Source organism: Pezoporus wallicus, unplaced genomic scaffold, assembly GCF_028554395.1.
Source record: "Pezoporus wallicus isolate ANWC-B61680 ecotype Strahan unplaced genomic scaffold, APGP_CSIRO_Pwel_v1 contig_10589, whole genome shotgun sequence".
Lineage (NCBI taxonomy): Eukaryota > Metazoa > Chordata > Aves > Psittaciformes > Psittacidae > Pezoporus > Pezoporus wallicus.
Window position 1 is genome coordinate 5099 of NW_026636558.1, and position 19153 is coordinate 24251.

Genomic DNA, 19153 nt, shown 5'->3' on the forward strand with positions numbered 1-19153 from the left:
CATCTAATGCTCAATCACACGTCTCACAAATGCCATTGCCTCCAAAATAGACCAGAGGTGCCAAAAGAAGTTCCTGCCACCGTTTTTCCAGTGAATTTCAATACGTTTGGTGTTCTCAGTGTAACATCCTGCAGTGCAGTGACAGTGGGGATGGTTAAACAAAGGGAATTTCCTATCAAATGACCCAGCTAGAACAGCACAGTGAGCAACTGACACCGTCAGCATTCTGATGCAGTAAGAACTGGGTAACCCCTCTCTGCAGGTAGCACAGAGCTGCTCTGCAGGGCTGCAATTCCCTCATTAACCATTCGAATAACTAACTTGGCAGGTGCAGACTGCAGTTGTGTTGAGACAGGTATTGTGCCATGCTCAGTCCTCCCAATGCACTGCTGAGCTCCTGTTAGTCCCACGGGTACTTTGATTAATGCTTCAGTCTCTGAGCACTTCGGAATTGCAGTAAAGAGAGGATCAGACTGCAGGTCCATCAGACCGCATCCCAGCAGTGCCCCTCTTGTCCGAGAGGTGCCAGACGGGCAGCACATTGCTTCAGAGACCACAACAGGCACACGCTTCACTTGGAGCTGTGTTGCCAACAAACAGGTCTATTTTTCACTCTGCTCACGCTCCTTTAAGGCAGCCTTATATGTACCATATACAGCCCCTGGAACGTGTCAGGTACTGCTGCCTATGCCCAAAATTGGGATGTTTCTTCACTCCCGAAACGCTCTTGCACACAGACACAAAACCACTCCAAGTGACTTTGCCCACAGCTGAACGTTGCAAGTGGAACCCGACAGCTATTAAATTGGTGTAACACTGCTCCTGAGTGTCTCGGGAGTGACGGATTACCTCGGGAAGAGACTGGTCAGCAGCTCCTGCTCAGTTTCCATGCTGTAACACAGGGGTCTGCACATAAACCCCTGTCTCTGCCTGATTATGATCTATGAGGAAATCTTTGCTGTGATTAACTGCATCACTGGTACAAGGAGCGAGCAGGCGGCTTACCAGCACTTTGTTGTGCTCTGATCAACCCAGCAGTGATTTAGCCCTGCCAGCAGAGATGGAATTTGAAACACCCCAGATTTTGTCCTTAAAACCGCTGCAGCTTGTTCAATACGGAAACCTGGCAGAAAGGATGCAACGCAAGCTGAACTTTCCCTATGTGTTCTTAAGAAGACATAGATGAGACTTGAAAATGTTCTGCCATTCAGTTATGAAAAGGTTTCCATAGAAACTGCCATGCAACGTGACTTTTTGTTACAAGCACGCTTAGTGAAGTGCCTTAACTTCTACACGTTCATTCCGTTTTCAGGGAGAGCACAGAAAGCCCATTCCCTTCCTGTTTTCCAGGTTCTCTGGCTGAGGCTGCAGCAGCGACACCTTTTGACTTGGTCGTAGAGACTTCCGTGGTTAAGCTGCAATGGAAACAAACACACATGAAGAGGCTGTTAGGATTTTGCAGGAATGACACCATGGAGTTTAATTGCTCAACCCTGAATCTCTCCCAGCTGCACACGATTTGCATACCGTGTGCCAAGAGAACTGATATGGGGAGCAAATGAATTGCTGAAGCTTCAGGAAAGTGGGAGACTGAAAATAAGCAAGTGGAAACTATTGGCCCAAGCTCCCTGTTTCCTGCAGTCTCAGCGCCAACCTATCTCAGTGTCTGCCTGCATTACCTCTGGGAGCACTGGAGGAGTTTTAAACCCAGCACAATCCAACAGCACTGCCCCAACCGGAGCCATTTCACAGTCACACAAGGGTTGTGTTGGAAGGGGGCTCTGGAGCTCATCCAGTCCAACCCTTGCCAAGGCAGGGCCACCCAGAGCACGTTACACAGGAACGTGGCCATGCTGGGTTTGGGATGTCTCCAGAGAAGGAGACTCCACAAGGCCCCTGGGCAGCCTGTGCCAGGGCTCTGCCACCCTCACGGTACAGAAGCTCTTCCTCGTGTCGAGGTGAAACTTACTGGGTGTTAGTTTATGGCCCTTGCTCCTCGTCCTGTCACTGGGCACCACTGGGAAGAGGCTGGCACCATCCTCCTGGCACCTGCCCTGGAGCTGTTGATGTGCATGGACGAGATCCCCTCTCAGGCTGCTCTTCTCTGCACTAAAGAGCCCCAGCTCCTGCAATCTCTCCTCACAAGAGAGGTGCTCCAGATCCCTCAGGATTTGGCTACCTAACCCAAGGCTGCCCCATTGTTCAGTGGTGGGACAGTGAGTGGGGCTGAAGAGCAGACACTGCCGCTTGCACCACGGCTGTGCTGTGGCACCACCTCTTTCCGCACATACGTACTGCTGGAAAAAGTGCTGAGCTGGCAGCCTTGGAGGCCGAGGTTATTCCCTTTCCCCATGGAGCAGCTGCTGTACTTGCTCCTCACGTTCCACTGCCAGGGCTGGGGTGCAAAGGGTCCTGCACGGTGCTTTTTGGGCCAACCCTTTCCCTTCCTCGCTATCACTGGGTTTGTTCCATGAGGGGCACTATCAGTGGGGAGCACTTGCTTGGGCAGCGCTCCAAGAAGCGGGTGCTTTTGCCCGTGTCAGCTCTAAAGGGTAGAATAAAGGAGAACAAAACTCAAGTGGTCCTGCTGGCTGCTGAGAGCATCTCCTGCTGCCATAACAACAGGGGAGCTCTTCCACAGTATTCAGACAAGGCCGCTAGGACTCCTCTGGGAGCTGAAGGGGAAGCTTCCACATCTAATACATGTTCCACGTCTGCCCTCACATTCATCCTTCTCTCCTGCTCAGGGCATTGCTATGGACTGTCTCTTTCAGATGGGCATGGAATGGTGCTGCATTACAGCGAAAGCCTTGGTTAAATGGAGAGGAGCTGATGATTTGAAGGCAACGCGTGTACTTGAGACGTTTCTTTTCCTTTGGCATGTTCTTAGCTGAGCTGTTTACTGCACATCTCACTGGAGGATGAGGCAGATGTGCAAAGTCCACGTGCCTCTTTGTAAGCTCCTGTTCACACCGGGCTGGAGAGGAATTCCTGCCAGTTCAAGCTCTTCCCAGGCAGAGGCTCTGCATTACTCCAGCCTCAAAGAGCACCAGCCAAAGCAGGCACCGTCTATCAGCGGGGCAGAAGCAGGGAAGCAGCCGGCTTTTCCACCGCTCAAACCAGCAGCGTTCCTGCGCATGCCCTGGCAAAGACACCAGTTATGTTTGGCACCTCACTAACAAGGCAGGGGTTGGAGGACTTCACTCTTGGACTTGAGCGTCTGAATTCCATGGTAGCCTTGGCTTCAGACCTGCAAGTCCTTGTGGGCCAAGGTCCTTCCGTGACTCAGTGCGGAGCACATAAAGCAGGGAAAATAATTCCCTCTCATCTGTGAGTGCAGCTATGAGCACTGCAAACGAATCTGCGCTCGCATGCAGCCTCCTGGGTTACCTGCACTCCCTGCACTCCATCCAGGGCTTCTCCATCCTGGTTTCTTACCCCTTTGCCATGTTTGCTGCCAGCTCACTCCCGTAATTTGTACCCCGACAAACACGTTCTCTCCTCATCTCCATTTCTGGGTCACTTCACAGAATAAAGCCTTCGAGAGCCAGAGAGCTCCTTTTGACCACTTATAGTCACAGCCAGCGCTGCGCATGGGAACACCTCATGAATTCTCATCTGTCTTCCCCGCCGGTGCCAAGGGCAAGGGGAAAGATAATATTTCACGGCTTAAGTGGCCTTATAAAACATTCATGGGCAAACTGCAACTTCTGCTGCTGCCCAGATCACATTTGTATCACAGCAAGAGCATAAACACATTAAAAACCCTCTCAGTTCATGTTCAGGCAATATCCTGTGAACGGGGAAACAGCTTCTAGCCCTGGGCAGGCCACAGGGGTTACCTGCATGGAGGAGAAATCAATGCACTTCACAGCGCTCAAAGACCGGCAGCGTCGGGGCAATGGAACATCAGCAGACAGGAGCCAAAGGATACACTTGTTTTCATTGCAAAACAGCTTCTTCTGGAAGGATGAAGGGAAACCGTCAGCTTGAATGAAATCGCTGGGAAATGAATGGCCCCGAACCCAAAGAGATACAGGGAAGGAGGATACAGGGTACAAGTGGAAGGCAGGCAGCTGGCTGCTCATCTTGCTCCTCTGTCACCACAGTAAAACAATGAGGGAGGGAAGGCCCTGGCAGCACCATGCACAATAATAATGGAAGAGCTGTCAAGCGGCCTCTTGGAAACTTGGATTACATCCATTACCAGGTCTGGTTTTAAACAAACAACAGTATCTTTACCAGCATTACAATTATTTCTGCTAGGAAGAGCTGGCAGCACCTGGAATGATGGTTTGGTACACCTCTACATCTGTGTTTGCCACCTAATTCTTCCTTACAGCAGGAGCTTTGGCTTTTCCCACTGCTTCAGGTATAAGCAAGATTGCCCAGATCCCATGAATCCTTGAATGCACAGCTCCTCTGGGCACCCTGTGCCAGCGCCTCAGCACCCTCACAGGGAAGAGCTCCTGCCTAAGAGCTCATCTCAGTCTCCCCTCTGGCAGGTCAAAGCCATTCCCCTTGGCCTGTCCCTACATCCCTTGTCCCAAGCCCCTCTCCAGCTTTCCTGCAACCCCTTCAGGCACTGGAGCTGCTCTCAGGTCTCCCCTTCAGGAGCCTTCTCCAGGCTGACCCAGCCCAGCTCTCTCAGCCTGGCTCCAGAGCACAGCTCTATCTCCGTGGCCTTCTCTGCACTCACGTGAGCAGGTCCAGGTCCCTTTTGTGTTGGGAGCCCCAGACTTGCTTCTCACTACAAACACACTCCACAGCCTTCTCTGGTTTAAACGAATGCCAGAAGCAGCACAGATCTGCACAGCCAAGTGCAGATCAAGCCAAAGCTGTGCTTTCCTTTACTCCTCTTGACATTATTGTATATGCAAGGGAACTAATCTGCTATCGCTGGACATGAACTTCAACCAAGGAGCAAAGAACTGCTGCTGCCGAGCGAGATCCTTCATATACACATCGAGATGGGGAAAACACAACTCACATTCCACTTTGCAAGTCAGTGACTCCCAGAGACGCTTTTGCCATGTGATAACAGCTTCTGGCTGAATTCCAGCTTCCCCATTGCATTCCCAGAGACCAAAGAAAGGCCTGGCTGGAATTCCAAATGGGATTTACCTCTGAATTTTAGTGAGAACACGTGTACAGCTGCTATAGGGCTAGGAAATAGAAACAGCAAAGCCTCTCCTTCCGTGTTCCGCACAAACCGGTGCGAGGACTTCCACAGAGCTGAACAGTTTCCACACTGAAAGCTCTTTTCCCTTCGTGCTTTAGAATCCTGCTTCTTGGCTGCATCCGTTGTTCTTTGGGCAAGCAGTGCCATTAAAATCATGCACTTTCTTCTGCAGGCAAACCTGACAGAACAGCCCCTTTGTCCAGTGTCCAACCCCCAGCAGGAGTTTGCATTCGGTATCAGGAATTCCAGCGAGTCGGGTCTAGGGATTGACACAGAAGCGGTTCCAGGGCATCAGGCTCAGACCTTTGAGAGCACAAAGCAGTGCTTAATAGATTTCTCCAGCTCTCTGCTCAGCAAAACCCACATCCCAGTCCTACACAAACACAGCAGAATGGCAAATCCACTTCCACATAAGGAGAAACCCACAAATTATTGGCTTGGGGGAGTCTAGGCGGTGGCTGAGCGCTTCCAGCAACAATCACTGCCCATCTAATGACCATATGCTAAAGAAATAACTCCGTAACAGCTCCATAGTGTCACTTAAAGTTTAGATCTGTGGACACAAACTATAGGAATCTGACCAAATATTTCCTGTTAGAGCACACATTCAGGCAGAAAATGAAAGGAAACTCAGACTATTTCACTCTAGCCACTTAGCCTCAGAACTATACTTTATGTACAGTTTATTTCACTAGAGATTTCATTTTATACACAGTATAAAGGGGTATCCTGATATCACACATATAGTTATTGACTGTACTGTTTAAGAACCAATTGTTTGTACAGAATACAGTATTAAGTACCATATTAATTAAAACAAGTGATCTTGAAAAGGAACCGACATATAAATGGATGTTTATCCTAGGCACAGTGCAAGAATGGGTTTTAGAGCATTGTAAGCCCAACACGTGAGTCTAAAATACAACACTGTGATGTGAATTAATTCATAGCCAGGATGCCCTGTGTTGTAGACAAATCCATCTTGGTCTGAACCAGCAAGCAGCGTTAAAATTCCAGACAAACAGCAGCAGCTTATCATTAGGGTTTGAAAAGGAGATCTTCCACAGTAACCCAAGCGTTAAACCCCACTGGTTTATCCCTACTTCTGATCATGACAGTGTCCTAAGGAAACAGAAGAATGGCCCAGACTGCACTTGGAATTATCTGCTAACTAATGCTAAGGAAATTCATTGTTACTTCCACACAGGAAACCTTTAAGGATGCTCGAAGAGGTCAAGATGGAGAGGTTTATGGGCAGGATTTTAGTAATGGAGCAGAGGATTTCTCCCCTGCAAATAGGCAGAAAATACTGTAATATAAATCAGTTGTGATATTTACAGAAAACAAGTGTGGAAAAGCAAGCATTCCTCATGTAAACACGTCAGAAAGGACTTCTTCATGTTCCCCTTTGCAGAGGGGGGCAGTGGATGAGTATCAGCTAATGAGAAACAGATGTCTTCCTCAGAAGAACCACTTCACCATCACAGAATATATGTGGCAGTCATTGAGAATTGCTAACATGTCTTCTCCCTTCCCTCCCCCCAAGAGTTTCCAGTTCAATAAATAGTAGAAAAATAATCCTTTCCTTAAAAATCTTGAGCTGCGTTGTCCCAGGTTCCATGCAGCAACCGGAGCAGGGTCCTTTCGACGTGCCAAAGGAACTGCAGTGAAACCAAGAGCCTTCCCCTCCCCGTGCCTCTATCTGGCACTTCTTTAGGCTTCAGCTGCACAGATTCCTGCTCTTCCAGTTAAGGAAACCAAATCATCTCTGGCTCTTCCCCGCTCTCTCCTCTTGGCTCAGCAGGACGGGGCTTCCAAAGCTTCAGCTGCTCTATAAACTCACGGTCCCTTTCTGCAGGTCTGACGTTCCTCCTGCTCCACCTTATTAAAGGTGATGGCAGGTCCATCCATCCAACCCATTTCCCTCCCGTTCCAGAGCCAGCCTTACATTTGTACAAATGTAAAGCTCTTATTCCTAACAGTTTACTTGGGAAGTCAGTGAAATCAGCCCTGGGGAAAAGCACAGGAACAGAGCTGCCCGTGGCTGCATGGATCACGGCTCAGGAGTGAACGCTCCTTTCCTCGCTGTCCGTCAGCATTCCGCATCCACAGTGTGTACCGTGACTGCAGCCTGCAAGTGGTGGCTGTGGTGGAGAGTTGGGTGGTGCAACCGGTAGTGGTGAAACTTGTGACTCAGCAGGGCAGCTGTTTGAGGGGGGGTGTCCAGGTCCAAGTCTTCCTCGTGGTTTCCAACATCCACACCAGCCGACAGCGGGTCGTTATTGCACGGAGGGTTTTCACTGTCCTCCTGAGGGCTCATCGTGCTGTAGCCTAGGAAAGAAACCAGCAGGACTAAGAAGCTGAAACAAGAATAAGAGCTCAATGTTTCACCCAGAGGAGCTGTGGCTGCCCCAGCCCTGGCAGTGTTCAAGGCCAGCTTGGACACAGGGGCTTGGAGCAAGTTTTTTCATTAACAGAAAAAGAAACAAACAAACCCATCCTCTCCTCTAAGTTCCCAACAGATCCCTTTCCCTGGCACCGTTATCAGCTCTGGGGACCTGTGGTCTGTAGATGATCTTTCGAGGTCCCTTCCAATCTCTAGCATACTGTGATACTGTGATACTGTGAAACAATGGCTTTCCTAGGAAGGAGCCCCAGCTCTTGGAGCTGGAAACAACAAAACTTCTTCACATCATCTTGCTGCACAATCACAGCATTACACCTTTAAAAGGAAGAGAGCACTTTCCACCCGCGAGGGTCTGTCTGCAAGCCCCAAGCACATGGTTTTAATGAGCTCTCCATCCACTTAAAGAAGCCTCCTGAATCCACACGGGAATGTTTCACACAGCCAAGCAGCACTGACACTTCCAGCTAAGCACGTGTGCACGGTGCAGTGAACTCGAGGCTGTCCCTTGGCTAAAGCAGCTGCTGCTGGAGTCTGAGAAGGTAAAACCCCCAAGAGGAGCTGCCTGTGGCAGCAATGAGAGGCTGCACTCAGTGGGATATCCTCAGGAAAGGATGCCAGCGGCCAGCTCACAGCCAACCCTCACAGGACAGGATCCTGCTCTCTCAGCGAGGAAGCCATCTCCCAGCAGGGCCCCTGATCCCTCTTCTTGAAGCAGGTGCTGGGAGTTACTCTGAGATGACCACGAGATGTGGATTTACCACTGAAACCACCTGTTACCACTCCAATCCAGCTGGCAGCACAAACAAACCCACCTCAGTGCTTCTGAGTGCAAAAACACAAGCTAGAAATGAAAAAGACCTTCTCTGAATTCACAGAATCATCCTTCTTGGGAACCTTTGGCTATAGCTGAAAACCCACCAGGGCTCCTGAGCATCTCGGTCAGGTTTCCAGCCTGAGACCCCTAAAAGAAGCGCGTTATAAATATCACGCTGAGGACCCAAAGCTGGTTCTCGTTTCCCATGCTCTGAGGCCTGGTTTCAGGCTGGCAGACAGGACCTGAGGAAGACGACTCGGCAGCCCTTTGAAGAAGATGGAATGACAGAAACTAAAATTAGAAGGGCACGTTTCAGGAAGAGGTGGGCAGTTCCCTGCTGACCCTGACGTGGTGACTCCAGAGGTGGCAAGGATTTGCCAGGACTACAAGTAATGGAGCAAAAGGAGCACGAGCCTAACAAATCTGCCTCCACACAGGTCATCTGGCCCCAAATCGGGGTAATTCCTCCTAGAGCAAGACTGTCTCTCAGACATCTGCTCATCCCCATTCCAAAGCTTTGGCCTTTACATTTCCTGTACCTCAGCAATTCCATTAATGCAACCAGAGTCTTAATAACTGAAGAGCTCTGCTGTAGCATACCCAGCCACAACATGCAGCTAAGAGCTGACATCTGTCACACACCGCCTTGTCCAACCCTCCTCTTAATTTATATTAAGCCTCCTGACTCAGCAGCATTACACCCTTCTGGCAGCTTCCAGGGTTTAAGGAGACTTGGTCTCAGGGCACAAGAGACACAGCAACGCTCCCTGAACCTAAGCAGGGTTGAAGTGTGCACGTGGCAAACACGCATGGCTGAACACCCTTCATTGCTATGCATGTACACAGTTCACGTTGATCATTGCTTGCTTAAAGGTGATGTAAGATGTCCTCTGTGGTGATGGCATGGACTGCAATAGATGGGCAATATACATGGACTGCAATCATGTGCAATAGAAAGGCTAAGGAGGCACCTGACACAATCAGTCTCTAAATCCACCCTTATCTTACCCAGAAATTCAGGCATCCAGCACATGTTGCTGGAGTTTTCTGGAAGATGCACATGTCACGTCAAAGAGAAGGGCAGCAGAGATGCTGATGTGCCTGCAAGGGATTTGCCTTCCCTCTTTAAGTAGGAGATTTCCATTATCCCAGCTGAACATTTAGATTGCTAGGGCTGGTGATGCAAAATGAACGTGGCAGCTGCAGACCCTCTCTGTGGGTCTGAATTCTGGTGACCCAGCGAAGCTGCCTGAACCCAAAATCAGACATGGGGAGCAGGGCACTGAGCTGCTGCTGTACAGACCCAGCACCCTCAGCAGCCTGTCCCATCTGCTGGAGGGTGTCAGCACTGTCCAACTGTGAAGCAATAAGGAGCAAAGGTTTTTGGGTTGGTTTTGGCAGCCTCATCTGCAACGTGCCAGACACCTGAAGGGGAGCGAGGGAGCGCAGTCATTAACCTGGGGCCAGGGCAGCGCCTCAGCTCTTACCGTGGTCGCTCTCCGTCCCCGACCGCCCCCAGTACCGGCGCCTGCGTTCCGGGCTGTGGGCATGCCGCTCCATCACCGCTGCTATGAACCGGGTGTTGCTGACTGCGAGAGAGGAACAGACACAACTGGTTGTGAAGGGAGGGCTGGCCCTGGCTTGTAGCAGTGGGATAATCAGCACAGGGAGAGGCTTTCTGCAAACTCATTCTGCTCAAATACTGGTTCATAGAAGAAGATTGGCGAGAGACAGCGGAGGAGGAGTAAAACGAAGGTGTTTAAGTGTGGAGCAGATCAAGACTCAGTCAAACCCGCTCACCTCACCTGCTTGCATTAATAGAAGTTACAGCATTACTGTGTCAACACTAAAGAACCTGCGGCGGCACTCAAAGCCTGCTCAGAATGAAACTGAGGAATTGGAGAAGCAGAGACCGAAGCCACGAAACTCAGGCACACTCATTGTTCAGTCCGAGTGCTGACACAGTTTCAAAGCGTGGGTATCACTTCAGCTCTCAGCGAGGGCCCAGAGACAAGGATCTGCTCTGTCCCTGGAGCTCTCCCAGTTCAGATACACCAGCTCCTCTTACAGCACGTCAGTACCACGCTCAAAGTGCCGGTTTTCCTGACTGCTAAAGGAGTACGAGCACCCCAAATCAGTGCAAGTAAGATTTCCTGCCCCGTTTGTTGAACACGCACGCCAGACTTGGCCTCTGCTCTCCAAGGCAGAACAAAGGTGGGAGTTTTCCATACCCTGCTCTGTCACAATTCTCATTTCTCAGCTGATCAGAGCTGTTTCTGGAGGTGCTCCTGATGAGGGGCACACGGGGCAAACCCCCTTTGCACATAACCGAAGCTGAAAAGGAGTAAGTTTTCAGCACGACGCTCAGGGTGCACTGGAAGTTCAAGTCAGAACATGGTTCTGTCATTGTCTACTGCTCAGAGAGATTTGGTACTTACTGATTCCTCTGTCTTCGTGGCTGTCATCGTCTCTCTCGTCCCTATCATTTTCCAGGTTGGACATACGCACTGACATTTCTACACACCATTAAACACAGAAAAATGCAACTGTTAAAGAGAAAAATTGGGGATCATCTTACTAAGGGCTGTCACCCTGGGAGGACAGTGGAAGCACTTGGCGTGGCTGGGTGAGGAGCTGCAGTCCCCTTGAAAGGAACAGGCTTTGAAACGCCTGAGGAAAGCAAAGGGATACAAAACAGAGCTGGGCTATAAGCAGATAGGGAGGTCATCAGCCCTCATCACACTTCTCACCTCGGCAGCTACCAGTACCCTTTCTCCCAAACACACTTTTGTCTCTCAGACTCCAGTGGGTCTATCTTATCTACCCGTGTGTAAATAGTGCAGGGACATCACATGGACCAGAGGCAGAAACACCAGTAAAGAAACCACATCCTAAAGAGCCCAAGCAGAGAGGGTGTGAAAACTGTAACTGTCCCACGAGCTCCGCTCTTGTGCGGAAACAAACATAGGTCATGGGTGTGCCATGACAAGGGCCAGGAGGCTGTGAGGCTGGTTTCTTGTGTTAGCTCTAGGAAAAGCCTGCGTTCAGCTTCCGGACGAGAGCTGCGTGTTAAGGATTTCGGGTGGCAGCAGGCCCGGCAGCACCCAGGAGAGGGCAGCAATACACAGTGACCTGGATGGGAGCAGGCTGATGGAAGGGTTAGCTAAAGGGAAATGAAATGGGGTGAAGCACTGAAACAAAACCATGGAAAGAGCTTTGGGATATTTCTAGTTGGTTTTGTGTTGGGTTTTGTTTGCTTGGGTTTGGGTTTTGTTTTGTAGTTGGTTTAATTCCAAACCCTCCCATTTCTCTCTGCAGAGTTATCAGCTCACCCTGAGCAGCCAAAGGTGACATGTGCTGGTGACTCCTCCGATGGATCTGGTGCCGATACGCATACACTGCTAGGACAAGCACCATAATGCAGCCCATAATGCCTCCAGCCACCGGGCCGACTGGTGCACTCTTGATCATGTTCAGAGTGATCACCTCATCCCCTACAACAAAAGGGACAAAACAGAGGGGAAAAAAAGCCATAAACGCTCTGTGGAAATATTTAAAGGAACATCTCTGAAAATTATCCACTCACAGGGTCCCAGCCTGGTTTGGGTTGGAAGGGACCTTAAAGCTCCTCCAGCTCCAACCCCTGCCATGGGCAGGGACACCTTCCACTAGAGCAGCTTGCTCCAAGGCCCTGTGTCCAACCTGGCCTTGAACACTGCCAGGGATGGGGCAGCCACAGCTTCTCTGGGCACCCTGTGCCAGCGCCTCAGCACCCTCACAGGGAAAAGCTTCTGCCTCAGAGCTCATCTCAGTCTCCCCTTGGGCAGCTTAAAGCCATTCCCCTTGTCCAAAGCCCTTCTCCCATTATATTTATATCCCATATACATATATATAAATATAAAATACTTATATAAAAATATATGCAGACACGTTATGAGAAACATGCTCTGACACTGAAAGCACATGTTACCGAGCACAGATAAATGCAGCACCTATTCAGAAAGGCAGAGTTACCTATTGCTCCCAAGTCATCCACGTAGGGGCTCTTGGCTCCCACAATGCCACCGAAGCATTCCTTCTGAGGGGCACAGTAGGACTTATCCAGATGGGTCTTCCCATCGCTGTCGACCATACACCACTCACAGTCCAACACACCAAAGCAGTCCCTGAAAGTGAAAACCAAGACAAGACTTTATGTACTTTAAATGTTAACACTCCTTGTTTGACACAGCTCAGCCTATTTTAGAGTCGTGAGACAGAGGGAGGCCAAAATCATCCACGAGCCCTCACATACATAACGTTTGGCCACCAAACCCTTGTCATTCAACTGCTCAGGTACCACCAGGGAAGTTACGCAGGGAAGCTGCATCCTCAGCATGCATCTCCCAAGTCTGTTTGCTCTGTTTTTTTTCCTCCATCACTCAGCCTGAGCAAATCCTTCTTGTAACCCCTCCAGCAAGACATTCCTCAGCGTGGTGAGGTCTGACTGTGGTTCCACCCTTTCTCTGCAGTCCTTTGGAAGACAGAAGAAAGCATTTGGAAAGTCCGGTCTGAGCACGAGGTGTTCCAGCAATCTCAGCTCCCTGGAGACCTCTTTCAGCTAGCAAAAGAACAACCAGCCCTCGAGCTTCTCTGTGTAATGCTGGAGTGGACCAGAGAAGCAAGAAGCTAGAAATGGACAGGGAGCTACCATCTCTGATGTGTTCCCAAGTCACCACTGCCAAAGCACAGTCTGCATTCCACGAACGCTTCAGCCCGCACACATCTCCAGCAGGCAGACAAACATCACAGCACCATCCATTTTGCTCAAAAGGAAGAATTTGTTGTCCTTTCAACAGCAAATCTTCCATTTGCAAAACCCTCAGTTCTCAGAGCCACAGAGTGTGACAGGAAGGCCATCTGGTTGCTGCTAATGGTGTCCTGCCACTCAAATGGAAACCCTGGGGTCTTCTGTTTTTGTGCTGGAGCATAAATTCACCACTGGTGTGTGCTGTAAGATCTCATTCTGCCATCAGGCCTTTTTTTTCCATTCAGAACCATAAGGAAGAGCTATTTGCACTCAATTATTTCAAGTACACAGTGTATTCTGAGGGATGGAGAAGGCCACTTTACCCGCTCTCTGTTTTCTGGTTGCACTGAGTGTTAATGCACTGTGGGAGTCCATCCTGCAGGCTGGGATCAATTGCTGTGAAAGTCATTGGCTCCTGATGAACTTCACAGCTCGGATTCCTATGGCAGGGCAAAAAGCAGAGCCTTGTATTACAGAAGTGGTCAAAGCACAATGAAAACCATCACTTTTACCTATTAGATATCATCTACATCTACCAGATCTATAGCCTGTATCACCTCGAAGTTAGTGGGAACAAACAGGTGACTTTGTTCACGGCCTTTGTCACCAGCTGTGTATCAGGGGAGGTTGGGCCTCACCTGCTCTCGGCGTTGGTGAGGTTGCCGGTGCATTCATTCACCTCGAGAGGGCACTCGCACGGGCACTCACATTCGTTCTGCTCCATCCTGCAGGGAGAAAACGCCTCAGGCATCGCACCGCGATGGGAACCCCGCCGTGCAGCTCTACCAGCAGCTCACCGCGGGGAAGGCTGCTCAGCCACCTTTCTCCTCCCACAGGAACACAGGGATTGCTCTGCTCTGCCTGGGACTGAGGAGAAAGCACTGGCAGAGCCTCCCTGCTCTCTTGGTACCCACCCCTTGACATTTCAGCCCTGGACAAGTCTCACATCTGTCCTCACTCCCCACATCCAGCCCAGGAGGACGAGAAGCTACAGCAAAGCGAGGTAGCCTGGCAGTGCTGGGTTAATGCGTGGACTCAATCTTAAAGGTCTTTTCCACCTAAACTGTTCTGTGCTGCTCTTGCCGGTGCCACAAACGGGTAATGATGCTGGTGGAGTCAACACCTCCTGCAAGCACCAGGATGCCCTCCATGGGAAAACCACATCAAGCCACATAAAACTGTGGGTATTAATATGCTGAACAAAGGGCCTGATCCACAAATAACTGCTCTGAGAAACTAAATCTGTTGGGGCATTTTAACATAAAATCACGGAATAGCTTGGGTTGGAAGGGAACTTCAAAGCTCATCCAGTCCAACCCCCTGCAACGAGCAGGGACATCTTCAACCACATCAGGTCGCCCAGAACCGCATCCAGCCTGGCCTGGAATGTCTATAGGAATGGTGCATCCACCACTCCCTGGGCAATCTGTGCCAGCGTTTTACCACCCTTATTGTAAAGAATTCCTTCCTCACATATCGAGAATTAACTACCCTGGATTTTAATACACTGACAGCATGGCAAAGGATGAGCAGGATGCCAAGTCACTGTGTCTCTTACCATCAATGTAGGTAAAGTAACTGCTTGGTTTTCACCTCAGTTTTTCCCTGCAGGCTTTCATTTCACTTACAAAATAGATGTGCTTTTTCTAAAGCTGAGGTCAGGAAAGAGGGAAATGGTAAATGCCTGGAGCCTCATTTCCCATCTCCTGCTCACCTGTGGCAGTTGAGGCAGAGCCTGTCTACCATACTGCAGGCACAGAAGGCAAGTGAATCGCAGGTCTCGTTGACGATTCCCACAAAGGCATTGGTGCCTGGAATTCGGGTCAGCCTGTACTTGGAGCAGTGACTGCCATGGACCAGGTTCGTCAGGTCACCCTAAGGAACACAACACAAGCAGTGTCAACAGCATAGCAAGAAACTCACTGGTTTAGAGCTGAAGACTTGCCCCCTTCCAAGGAAACCCACAGAGCTGAGGGAACAAAAATGCACGGGAGTGCAGCCTTCACAAGTAAAATTGCCTTCACATGAACCTGTTCATCAACCTCTTGAGTTCTGCTTCCAAGCTGCTACTGCTGGGAGGAACAGCTGTGGAAGGCAGAAAAAAATACTCTTGCCTTGTAAACCTTACAAGGACCCCAACACAAGAAGGACGTCCTCAAGAGAAGAAGGACATGAAATTGTTGAAGGGCCACGAGGATGATGAGGGGTTGGGGCATATCCCATATGAAGGCAGGCTGAGAAAATTGTGGCTGTTCAGCCTGGAGAAGAGAAGCTGTGTGGACACCTCAGAGCAGCTTCCAGTACCTAAAGGGGCCTACAAGGATGCTGGAGAGGGACTCTTCATTAGCGATTGTAGGGACAGGACAAAGGGGAATGGGTTTAAACAGGGGAGATTTAGGCTGGATATAATGAAGAAGTTCTTCCCTGTGACGGTGGTGAGGCAATGGACCAGGCTGCCCAAGGAACTTGTAAATGCTCCATCCCCCCATCCCTGGCAGTGTTCAAGGCCAGGTTGGACACAGGGCCTTAGAGCAACCTCCTCTAGTGGAAGGTGTCCCTGCCAGCAGCAGGGGCTGGAACTGGATGGGCTTTAAGGTCCCTTCCAACACAAACCACGCTGGGATTCCTCATGTACCTCGCATCAGTAAATGCATTTATCTGGACACCAAACTAGAAGCTGAATTTCTCAGAGACCTTTACAACCCATGTCACAGCAGGATGGGACACTGGTCAGGGTTGGAAGCCAGAGGTCAGGTCAGAGCATCCAAAGCAACAAATCCCAACTACTGCTGCAGATTCCTCACCTAAAGCCACAGAACTGCTCCTTTTTCATGATGCTGGGTGAGGCTTCGCAGGCACCAACCGCACTTGGCCAAAGCTCACGTCCATCATCCCTTGTATGTCAAGTGACTCCTCGTGCAAACACAGCCTGTGCAGTGCAGATGGCTGATGCTGGGTTTGGGGAGGGTGAACGGAGGCCAACCCACAGGGCAGGCTGGCTTCCAGCCTCCTCTGCCCATCCTGGCAAGGCTTTCCAAAAGAAAGCCAACCCAACCAAAGTACATTCAAGAGCAAAAGCAGACAGAAAAACACACTCACCACTAAGCTGGTGTTGAATTTATAAAAGCGCTGAACTGTTCTGTCACTGAAGCTGTTGCAGAGGTTTTTCTTGACAAAGTTGGGGTGGTTCAGAATGTCATTCGCTACCAGAGGCTCCTAAGTGAAAACCAGGACTTTACGCCTTTGAAATCAGACACAGCGGCTTCTCTACAGCCCTCACCACCTCAGAAAGGCAGGATTAAACCAAGGGGAAAAGGAGGCAGACCTTGTGGGTGATGTGCTGCTGCTCCACCGGTGCGTGGCCCTTGGGATCGATGAGGGTTGGGTGAGCCACAAGGTACCCTCTGTCCTCCATGATAAAGCATCTGCACACAACCAACAAAGCAGAGAGCTCCCCATTAGACCTCAATGAGATAAAACATGACCTTCAATTGACAGCCAGAGGACAAGTTTTAAAGGCTTCCCTTTACTGAACTAACAGGGCCATGAAACAAATTCACTGTAAAATGGCTTTAAAGAGTATATTGGGTATTTCCCGGCAGCTTTTAAACCTGGAACTGTTACTGCTCAGTGCGTTTTGTTCTCTGATGATATAAAACCAAGGCCAGGTTGGACACAGGGGCTTGGAGCAAGCTGCTCTAGGGGAAGGTGTCCCTGCCCGTGGCAGGGGTTGGAACTGGGTGAGCTTTAAGGTCCCCTCCAACCCAGACCCATTCTAGGATTCTATGAGAAATGCAGCACAATGTACTTGGAAAGCTCTGACAGTTTATTAGTCTCCTATCTTACTGATGACACAGAGATTTCACACTCGCCTTTCATAACCTCCTGCTTTAGCATTCCATTTTAACAGGGAGATCAATCACTCCTGTTTCACCCTCAGCCTTCCCATCCCTTCCTCTCCCTTTTCACCTCATCCCATGACTTTCCCCCATGTGATCTCAGGGAAACCACGTGGGATCTGTGCCCCTATCCCGAAACCAGAGTGCTGCAAGGATTTAATCCCTGCTGGTTTGGGCATCTCCCGTTTCCATAGCTGCAGACAGCCACGCTGGGGAAGGCGAGATCAAGAGAATCGGTGCCTGCACAAGGGGGACAGGAGGAGGTTCATGTGACCACTCAGTGCTCCCAAAGAGCCCAGCGGGGTGGCAGCCTCCTGCCTGGGGCCGGCCAACACTTTAAAGGCTGGGATTCCCATGGCACTCTGCTGTGTAAAGCTCTGCCTACACAGAAACATGGAATGGGTTGCGTTGGAAGCGGCCTCAAAGATCACTTAGCTCCAACCCCCTGCCATTGGCTCATGGAGGCAGAGAGCAGCTATAACTTAAAGCAATCAGCTTCTCTAGATGGGACTGTGCACTTTAGGTATGCAAAGGAGTCATGAAAACTTGTAGCTGGAAAACGGGTGACTCCAGAGAGAAAAAGCTTCGTAGAGGTACATTAAAACCCCCAGATGCCTGCCAGACAGTTAGAAGAGCTGGCTCTTAGTACCTGTGTGCATGTACACAGAGCCTGTAAGCATCAGGTCCAGCTACGTTAGAATGGTCTAACAAAGCAGTTAACAATATGCTTGAAATTCCTCACTTAGGGAATGAGGAAACAGAATAAAGCATCTGACCCTGTTGACTCTTAGCAGTTTTTAACTGGCAGGGGGAAGGAACGCCAAACCAGAAACCCTCATTTTCTTTGGTACACCATAAAAACAGATTAAAAAATACCCAAACCAAACCAGAAAACAACTGCAGGACGACACAAAACCACTTCCCTTCCAGATTTCAGGTTTAAAAGCAAACAAAGAAACAACAATGCCCAAATCCTCTTACCAAGTTACTCCAGATCCAAACCAGAGCCTACCCCTGCTCCCCCATGCTTAGAGAGGAGCAGTTCAGTTCCACATAGTGCTAAATAAACTCAGACTACTTCTGCCTAGTGCTGTGCTATGTACTTCTGAGAAAAATACATCAAAAGTCGGTTTTAATAATCGTAGTTTTAATAATTAGAGCTAATACATCATCATGACATGCTCACAGGAACTAAATAGCAGAATGAAAACAAACAGAAGAGAATGGGAAGCAGGATCATTTAGTAAAGAACTGGGGGGGGGTGCCCAGGATTTCACTGATGTCTAAATGAAGTTATCTTCTGGTTTTGTAATCCTGCAGCCTGACTGCTTGGCTGATGACAGCTTGGTCTTAAATAAAGTCCTCATCATCTTTATGAGCAGAACAGTCACAACTTTCAGTGGCTATCAGAGAACACACACTAAAAGGAGCAGAATCCCAGAACAAGAGAGCTTGGGAAGTAGCTCTGGGTCATCTGGTTAAAGAAAAGGAGAAGGAAAGGAAAAGGCTTTAGGTATTTCCTGCCTGGCAGCAGTTCCTCAGCTTACCTTAGTTTGTTTCCTCCGTCTTGGTTACAAACTGGTAGCAGGTCCATGAGGACTTTGTAGAAGTATCGCAGGGTGAAGTCAATGCCCATCACTGCCACTGAATGCCCCGAAGACATCTGAGCACTGCAGGGAGAGGAGGAAGAAAGGAAGCGGCTTTCATGGCTCTATTAATAATGGATATTTTAATTACTCAGTTCCCTACTTGACCTGGGACTGCCTTCCTTGCTGTATAAAGAACCAGCTCGAACCCACACCTCCATGCTGAAGCTCAGTTCACCCTCTTTGTGTTTACATCACTGAATCCTAAAACGGTTTGGGTTGGAAGGGACCTTAAAACTCATCCAGTTCCAACCCCTGGCACAGGACCAGGAACTGACCCATCTCCCCACGGGCTCTTCTCCCTCCACTCTTACAGACACCCCACCACCTACAGACAGTTGATATTTAGCAACAGCCATTAGGGTTAAAACTCCCCACCGACACAAGTCAATGTAGGATGCGGCATCTGCATCTCT

The 19153-nt window shown here is 49.7% G+C and overlaps 1 protein-coding gene across 1 annotated transcript; it reads right to left on the reverse strand.

Moving 5' to 3' along the window:
* Positions 1 to 5848: 5848 nt before the first annotated feature.
* On the reverse strand, positions 5849 to 18782 carry LOC130594586 (VWFA and cache domain-containing protein 1-like). Its single transcript, XM_057400572.1, has 11 exons — positions 18639 to 18782; positions 16518 to 16617; positions 16292 to 16408; positions 14907 to 15067; positions 13831 to 13917; positions 13516 to 13632; positions 12418 to 12569; positions 11736 to 11897; positions 10842 to 10919; positions 9891 to 9992; positions 5849 to 7513 (listed from the first exon to the last, which is right to left on the reverse strand). Exons 1-11 carry the CDS (start codon positions 18752 to 18754, stop codon positions 7275 to 7277), a joined length of 1431 nt encoding a protein of 476 aa, XP_057256555.1. The 5' UTR covers positions 18755 to 18782; the 3' UTR covers positions 5849 to 7274.
* Positions 18783 to 19153: the final 371 nt, after the last annotated feature.

Excerpts from the sequence above, each read along its gene's own strand:
- LOC130594586 (XM_057400572.1), bottom strand. The coding sequence starts at position 18,754 with ATGTCTTCGGGGCATTCAGTGGCAGTGATGGGCATTGACTTCACCCTG. Across the intron at positions 16,618-18,638 it reads GACGGAGGAAACAAACTAAG|ATGCTTTATCATGGAGGACA; the intron begins GTAAGCTGAGGA and ends GGTTGTGTGCAG. Across the intron at positions 16,409-16,517 it reads AGCAGCACATCACCCACAAG|GAGCCTCTGGTAGCGAATGA; the intron begins GTCTGCCTCCTT and ends GTTTTCACTTAG.